At 37.8% G+C, this 9,036-nt stretch overlaps 1 protein-coding gene across 1 annotated transcript; it reads left to right on the forward strand.

Annotated features, from left to right (window-relative positions):
- The first annotated feature begins 313 nt into the window (after nt 1-313).
- On the forward strand, nt 314-7,900 carry LOC128128382 (uncharacterized). The gene is made up of 8 exons (XM_052767182.1): nt 314-452; nt 732-925; nt 3,532-3,593; nt 4,263-4,430; nt 4,500-5,166; nt 5,275-5,535; nt 5,917-6,742; nt 7,542-7,900. The coding sequence occupies exons 1-8, from the start codon at nt 314-316 to the stop codon at nt 7,898-7,900; spliced, it is 2,676 nt and encodes an 891-aa protein (XP_052623142.1).
- Nucleotides 7,901-9,036: the final 1,136 nt, after the last annotated feature.

Raw genomic sequence — 9,036 nt, forward strand, 5'->3', positions numbered from 1 at the left:
AAGGGTTAGATTATGATGAAACATTTGCTTTTATTGTTAGACTTGAAGTAATTCGTCTGTTTCTTGCCTTTGCTTCATTCAAGAACTACAAAGTCTATCAAACGGATGTTAAGACCGCTTTCTTACATGGAGATCTTCAAGAATAAGTTTTTTTAAAGCAACCTCTAGGGTTTTAAAATGAGGAGTTTCCAAATCATGTATATTGTCTTGATAAAGTTGGCTATGGTTTAAAACAGGCACTTAGAGCATGGTATGAGACATTAGCGAGCTATCTTCTTGAAAGTGGATAAAAAGAGGAAAGATTAACAACACTATGTTCATCAAACACTCAAAATCTCAAATCATTCTTGCTCAAGTTTATGTTGATGACATCATCTTTGGATCCACTGATGAGAAACTAAGTTTAGAATTTGCTGAAATCATGGCTATGAAGTTTGAGATGAGCATGATGGGTGAGCTAACTTTATTTTTAGGTCTACAAGTTAAACAATTAACTTATGGCATTTTTATTTGCCAAGATAAATACATTGCATATATGTTGAAGAAGTTTGGATTCTCTAATTGCAAGTCGGCCAAGGCACCAATGTCCTCATCAACATCTATTGGTATTGATCCAAATGGCGCTAATGTGGATGTAACTCTCTATTGAGGAATGATTGGCTCTCTGCTCTATCCTACTAGCAGTCGCCCTGATTTTTTGTTTGTTACTATATTGTGTGCTCATTATCCAGCTAATCCTAAGGAATCTCATCTTCTCGCTGTAAAAAGGATTTTTTGCTACTTAAAGTATACACCCAATCTTGGATTATGGTATCCTCATGATTTTGTGTTCAAGCCAGTGCGATACACTGACTCTGATCATGGTGGATGTGGCATTGATCGTAAAAGTACTTCAAGAGGAGCTCAAATAACTGGAGATAGACTGGTAAGTTGGTCTATCAATAAGGAAACATCAATGGCTTGTTCTACCATTGAAGCTGAATACGTAGCTGCTGGAAGGTTTTGTACACAGATTATATGGATTTAGAATCAACTCTTAGATTATGGCCTAAACTTCTGCAAGACTCCCATCTGTTGTGATAATACTAGTTCCATTTAGATGATACAAAATCCAGTACAACATTCAAAGACCAAGCACATTGATATTCGTCATCACTTCATCAGGGACATCGTTCAAAAAGGAAAAGTGCAGTTGTTTTACATTCCTTCCACTGATCAGTTGGCTGACATTTTCAAGGCATTGTACGAGAAGACACAAAAACAAATTAATCGCAGATCTTCGCATGCTTTCAATGACTTAATTTTTGATATGTCTGATTTAAATTTGTTTCTATTTGTTTTAAATAAAAACACAAAAACAAGTGTTTCTTTTATTATGTCTATAGATCTTTAAATAGTTTGCTTAATTTTTTTATTCAAATGTTAAACAATACTTTCTCTCTATCATTTATCTTTCAGAATTATCTTCAATTTATCTATACCTCTTCCTTTTGGAGTCATAAAGAGTTGTAGTCATCTATAATGTTTTGAATGCTCTTGGTGTTGAGAAAAAGAGTGACATCATGTCCTCTTATTCTTGTGAATAGCCTCTTTCTCCTCCACTCACTGTTATGGATGCAAGGAGCAACCATCAACGCATTAAGTCTTGTTTTCATCTATTGATTCATAATCTGATAAAACCTCGAATTACCTCGTGTTGATCTTGACAACATTATGGTTTCATGGATTTGATCCATTTAACATGTTGGTTACAAAGACTGTCTTCTGCTCCTCTTTTAACCCTGATGAACATGAAGCTTGGAATCAATGATAAATGGATTCATCATTATTAGTTTGTAGTGAGTTGTATATGTGTTTATCTTTGATTATGCTTTCTTTTATAGCCATATTTGAAGGAAAAATATCTTGGAAAATGGAAGTGCATTTATTAACATTCAATTCAAAATATTTGATGAATCGAGTGTTTATTATGCTTCTGAAAAAGCTGCAAAAATATCGTGTTTTGAAAACTTTCTTCTTTGACTAACTCTTTTGTTTGTATATTATTGTTTTTACAATTTTTTAAAGGATCTGACAGTGGAAATTCCAATCCAAGCATGTAACTTTTGACAAATCATCATCCCTAAAAGCTTGCTACTGTATGTGACAAAATCTCTCTAAGTCTCTCATTAGTGAGACTATCTACTGAGAACATTGAGTCACGCCCACACGATGATTGTTTAGCATCGTCTAAACTTTCTAAGTGAGATTATCTAGTCCAAATATAAAAATAGATAGAAATGTTGTGGTGTTTATTATTAGTTAACTATTTTACATGACTCTGTCCGTGGAAGCATGCTTGTCATATGCATCAAGTCTCATGTTCTGTTGAAACATTGAGCATAACTTAATGGCTTACCCTGACTGTACAATCATCAACATAAGAGATACTTGTCTAGTCCTTAAATGACAAAGGGTTGTTCATGTCCCTAACCTCCTAGTGTGACACCCCGATTCTCGAATACCAATTTATGGTTATAAATTCTCATGAATTCAAGATCTACTCGATGAGTTGGTTGCCTGACTCGTCGAGTAGTAATGGGTTTGGGCCACATGTTTAAGTGACCAACTCGCCGAGTCGGAAGAGTGACTAGACGAGTTGGAGCTGGAGGGTGAAACCCTAATTCCGGGGTTTGGCACCCTATTTAAGGAATCATTAGCCTCCCTTAGTTCCTTTGCAGTCCCTTAAGAGTCCAGAAACCCTAATTCGTGTGTGTGCTCCATATTAGTGTAAATTTCAAGCTTGGAAAGAAGACCTTGATGCAAGAAGCTTGAAGATCAAGACTTTGGAGGCAAGAACGTTTGTGGGTCTGAAGTCTATCTCAACTATCTTCATTTGAGGTATCAATTCATGATTTTGGCCTCATTCCTTTCTAGATCTCTTTGGATGAAGTTTAGGGCTTCTTGGCTTGGTTATGAAGCTATTCTTGGGTATGAGCTCAGATCTGAAGTTGTAACTTCAGATCTGAACTCTCTTTGATTTGTAAGTCCATAAAGCTATCAGCATTGGAAAGCATGAACCCCTCCTTAAGTGTAAAACCCCATTTCAAGCTTGGTTTTGGCATTTTGAGTCATTAGAGCCTTGCATGCACGTAAAGTTTGCAACTTTACGTGATAAGCATGCCTTGGGAACTTGGATCTGCAGTATGGAGCCTTGGCATTGCTTAAAAAGCATCTGTATGGATGAAGGACTGAAGGGACTCAGAGAGTCGCATGGTAGGCTCAACGAGTCATATGAAGATGGTCATGAACTCGACGGGTTGGATGAACAACTCGGCGAGTCCAATGAAGATTTCCTTCGGCTTGGTGAGTGGCACGGTGACTCGGCGGGTTAGCAAGTTATTCAAAGAACTCAGAGAGTAGCTGAGGGTACTCGACGAATTGAGGTCAACATGGACTGTTGACTTTGACTTTGACCAAGGGTTGACCATTTTGACTTTTGAGGATAATTTGTACGTAGATATTTATGAATTGGATCATTGATGGTTATAGGTGTTGAAGTTTGGGGCAGTGTTTCGGGAGCGTGATTTCGTGGTACAGTCCGGCATTACAAGGTGAGTTATCCTCACTATACTGTTGGCCATTATGTGTTGCGTCATGGGCTATTCTTTTATTTATCCGGTATTGGGCCTGTCCAACCATGATTATAGATTAGGGTTACGTATTATATATAGTGCATGCATGTATGCCTTAGTACGTCAGTCATTAATTATCTTTTGCATTGTAACCCAAAGCACCTCTACAATCGAAGTTCTTCATCGAGCTCTTCTGAGGTTTTAAAGTTTAATCATTCGACATCGTTCAAACCATTCTTGTGTTCTTTATTGTTTCATTTATTGTTTTACTGCTTGAATCTATCGATCATTAAGGAATATTATTCCAACAATTGGTATCAGAGCAGGAGACTGTGTTTCTGATACGCATTCCTTCTGTGTGAAGAATTCTTTAGGGTTTCCACTTTTATCAACTATATAAAGGTACTCTTCTTTCAGTTGACGACTTTGTCTAGGGTTTGATAAAAACCCTAATCTTTAGATTACAAGTCTGATTCTAGCAGATCCGAAAAACAAGCTCATCATGTCACACGACGACTCTCAAGCCAATCCCATTAAAATCTCAAACAACATTGGATCCACTACAAGGGTTCCTATTCTCTACACTCAAGACTACAAAGTATGGGCGCATCACTTTGAAGATTACGTGATTGGATATGAAGATAATAGCTATCTCATATGGGAAGCCATTACGATCGGTCCATTCATCCATTCGGGAACAAACAGGACAGTGAAGACTCAAAAGGAATATAATCAGCTTTTATTGGAAGTAGAAAAGATACCACAAGACGAAAAAGATAAGCTGATGTGTAATCTCAAAGCTTTAAAGATGATCCGGTTTGCCTTATAAGCAAACACCTTCCGTCTGGTCAGTTCATGCTCTACTACAAAAGAGATATGGGACAGACTGAAAGAATTGTATTCAACTGATGAAGATCTAGAGCACTCAATACAAACCTTGTTGCTCTCTGAGTTCGGTGTCGTTGCTCAAAAACCTGAGGAGACTCTTCTTCAGACGTTTGATCGTTACAATCATCTGCTCAGCAAGATGATGAAGCATGGTATTGAAATAAAGGAGATTGAACAGAAAGTCATGTTTATGAATGGCCTGAGACCTAAGTGGATGGCAGTGGTCTCAACTATAAAGGATCATGAACAGTTCAAGTCTTACTTGCTGGCAAAACTGATGGGCATCCTAAAATCCGATGAAAGCACAGTAACAAAAGAAGTGAAGGTTGTGTCTGGCATGGGCTCTCTAGCCCTTATTTCGAAAAGGATGAATGTGACGGAAGAAGAAGATGAATCAGATTTGTCTGAGTGTGACCTTACAAGTGAAGAATATGCGATGATGGTCTCCAATTCTAAGAAGTTTGCAAGAAGGAAACTCCCTGCCAATAAGAACCGAAAATGGCAAGGGAATTACAGCTCAGAGAAGGTGAAAGAAGAAATAAAGAACGTCTCTCAAAAGGATGATGATAAGAAAGAAAGCAAGATAGCAGGAGATTCTGGATACGATTGCAATTATTGTCACAGCAAGAACCACTTTGCCAAGGATTGTGTGCTGAGAAAGATGGCTAAGAAAAAGGATGGTGAAGATGATGAAGCTTATTACATGTGAAAGTTGGATGAAATAAAGAAAAAGAAAACAACAAATAGTTCAATGAATGCTTTAATTGTGTAGGAGAATCTGGACAATGATGAGTTCGGTGGTGTTGAAGTCTGGTCAACTGACTCTGAAGATGAAGAAGTAACAAAGCCCTCGCATGGTAGAGCATATGTAGCTAAAGAGGGAGTCAGCAGTTCGGCTGGGAAGTGCATGATGGTATCTACAGAAACACCAACCGAAGGTGAGGATAATGAGCTGAATCTGAAAAGAGACAAATGTTTTGCAGTCAAGCCCGTGAGCGAAACGATCAACGACTGCGATCGATTGATCAAAAAGGTACAATCCATCCTAGAATTGTTGAAAGTTCCTGTCACTAATTATGAAGAAGAACTAAATGAACTAAAATTTAAATTCTCTAACTTAAGTGGTAGTCTCATGCAAACCCAACTAGCAAATTCTAACCTAAGTGATCAACTCAGCAGGAAGTCTTCCAAGAGTCAGGAAAGGAGAGCATGTATACAGCTAAAGGAGCAAGAGTTAGCTAGGGCTAGTGATGAGATTATTTATTTGCAAAGAGACAATTTAAAGTTTTTGAAACAACGAAATGTTTTCTGTTTAATTGCAAAACGCTTATATACTAATATAACTCAACTTCATCTAGATTGTGAAATAGGGAAAAAGATTCATAAGATGATTTTACCCTTCCTTGAATTTAAGGAGGATGAAGTTATTGCTGAATGTGAATCAATAACGTCCTCTGACGAAATATCAGTCACTTACAAATATGGACTGGACAAAATTGAGACCTTTATCGAATCCAAAGAACATAAAAGTATGCTGAAAAATCTGTTGGATGAAAATGATAGGTTGAAAATTAAGTCCGAAACCATACGAACATTTGACTCGTCAAATGCCAAACTTTGTTTAGATCATAAAATAAATGTCGAAAACACATTAGAATTCAATGAGGACATTGATTTATGTGAAATATCAGTGGAAGATGTAGTTGATTGTTCTGAGTTCTTAAAGAGCGAAACCGAGAAAGAAGCAACCCTTATATCTGAAAACTCTGTTGCGTATGCTCGCTTGTCGAATGACAAGTCCAAGAAACTCAAAGAGAAAGCAATGGTTTACCAGAAAGTTCAAACCGTGCCAAATCAAGTTTATGCAGTCACAGGACTCACTGGAAAACAAACAACAGAACTAAAAATCATGGTTGACAAAGACAATGCTAAAGGCTGTGATAACTATTTCTGGTACACTCCTATCGATAATGCAGACGAGACTGTCGGTCTGTCAGAGCAAACCTCATGGAGGGTAAAGGGCAGATATGTAGCCGATCCAATCAACAAACCCTCAAGCTTTGACAAACCAAGCACAAGTAGAACCAAAGAGATACCGGAAGAACCGGGAAAGAAACCTGAAGAATCAAAGAAAACTTCAAATTTATATCCTAATTCAACCGAATTTCAAAAGGAGAAGCAGAAGTCAAGCTTCAACATTCATAAATCTCAACATCAATTGGATGAACAGAAACGGGAAAGTAACCGGAGGTACATGAAAAATCTGAGTGAGCGAAAAAGGTTTTGGCAGTCTCAGAACCCTAACCACTTACCTACTCCGAAAGAAACAAATGTCAAAGGAAGTGATAGGTTCAAAAATAAACAATAGTCTAGTTTCGGTCCAAACTCTTACTATTCACGAAACAATAATCCCTTCTTCGGTCCCATTCAAATCAGAACTGAACTTCAGGTTTCGGTTCCTCTACCAAGAATGAGAACCGAAAGTTAGGTTTCGGTTATACTCCAAGTCGTCAACATACTCATTCAACGAAGGAAATTAAAGGAAAGGGAAAGCTTGACTCGAACACTAACATAAATAATACGAAAAATCCTGACAAACCTACAACTCAAAAGAACATTTCAAAACCATCTAACTTTACATCATCTGAAACTCTAAAATTTAAACAAGACAAGAATAAAATTAAAGTGTACACCATCAAAAGAAAAGATAAAACAACTTTAATAAAAAGAACTTATTTAGCTGATCTTTCTTTTGTTATTCCCTTCTCTGTAAAAGACTTACCTAGGCCCAAGAAACTTTGGGTTCCTAAATCTGCTTGAATTTGCAGGTTATCAGTGACGAGCAGTTCGATGATGAATGGTATATAGACAGTGGATGCTCGCGTCACATGAAAGGGAGAAAGGAAGAATTGAGGGAGTTTCGGTCCCTTAAGGATGGTGGATGTGTGAAGTATGACAACAACTCTTATGGTACAATCAAAGGTTATGGGATGATAACCAATGGATATTTCACAATTCGAAAAGTGGCATATGTTGAAGGATTGCAACACAACCTCATAAGTGTATCTCAATTGGTTGTGGGAACAGGACTTAAAGTCTCCTTTGATGATGAAGGTTCAGAAATTATTGAAAAACAATCAAAAATAGTCTTGTTAAAATCCGAACGAAAGGGTGAAATGTACCCCCTTAATCTCAGTCCAATTAAAGGGAAACCAAATATATGCCTACTGTCCAAAGCTAATTCTGATGAAAGCTGGTTATGGCACCGGCGGTTATCACACCTAAACTTCAAAGACATTAATAATTTAGTACTTGGAGATCATGTTCGAGGCCTCCCTCTACTCAAATTTGACAAGGAACACCTGTGTGCAGCTAGTGAAAAGGACAAACAAAGATGAAAGAGCCATCCTACACGTATCAATACCAAGATCGTTGAACCTCTTGAACTTCTGCATATTGATTTATGTGGACCTTCGGCTATCGAAAGCATTGGTGGTACTAAGTTCATACTTGTCATTGTCGATGATTTTTCTCGTTTCACCTGGGTTTACTTTCTTAAACAGAAATCAGAAGCAACTCCCAAGTTAAAGACGTTTATCAAGCAAGTGGAACTGCAGCTACGAAAAGTGGTAAGGAACATCAGAAGCGACAATGGGCTTGAATTCAAGAATAAAGAGTTTGAAGACTTTCTGGCCGACAAGGGAGTATCTCATAACTTCTCCGCTCTCTATACTCCACAAAAAAATGGAATCGTTGAAAGACGGAACCGTTCCTTATGTGAAGCAACCAGAACTATGTTGAGCTTCGCTTCTCTCCCATTATACTTATGGGCTGACATTGTTGCTACTGCTTGTTATACTCAAAACAGATCCTTACTTAACAAGCGATTCTCAATCACTCCGTATGAGATTCTTTCCAAGTGCTTCATTTTCAACTCTAAAGAGAACCACAACAAGTTCGATGTTAAAGTAGATGAGGGATTCTTTCTGGGCTATTCACTAACTTCAAAGGCTTATAGGATTTTGAATAAACACTCCAAATGTATTGAAGAAACCTATTACGTAACCTTTGATGACCTCTACATAAGAAATCTCAAGCAACAGAAAGTGCCATGGGTGAAGTTTTTCCTGAATCAGGACAAGTCTCGGTTCCCATTTCAAAATTGTTCGAAGAATATATGAGGTTATTTGATGAACCAGAAAAAGCTATACACTCAGAGGCGAATGCAGCAGACAAAAAATCGACTATCTGAAAAAGATTATCGAAGGTGCTGCGAAAGACGTGACAAAGGATCCTTCAAACCAAGCTAATGATCAACCCTCAAATGAACCTTCAAATAATAGCGCAGTATTCGAGGGGAGAGCTCATCTCTGTCTCATCCAACCGAGCAAGAGAATCCAACTCCAGCCGAGCAAGAGAATCCAACTCTAACCAAGCAAGAGAATCCAAATCCAACCGATGGGGAGGATCCTGAACCTAACAAGGAACACGCTTCGCCATTTGAGGGGGAGAATGAAAATTCAAATGACGAAGA

The sequence above is a fragment of the Lactuca sativa genome, chromosome 1 (assembly GCF_002870075.4).
Source record: "Lactuca sativa cultivar Salinas chromosome 1, Lsat_Salinas_v11, whole genome shotgun sequence".
NCBI lineage: Eukaryota > Viridiplantae > Streptophyta > Magnoliopsida > Asterales > Asteraceae > Lactuca > Lactuca sativa.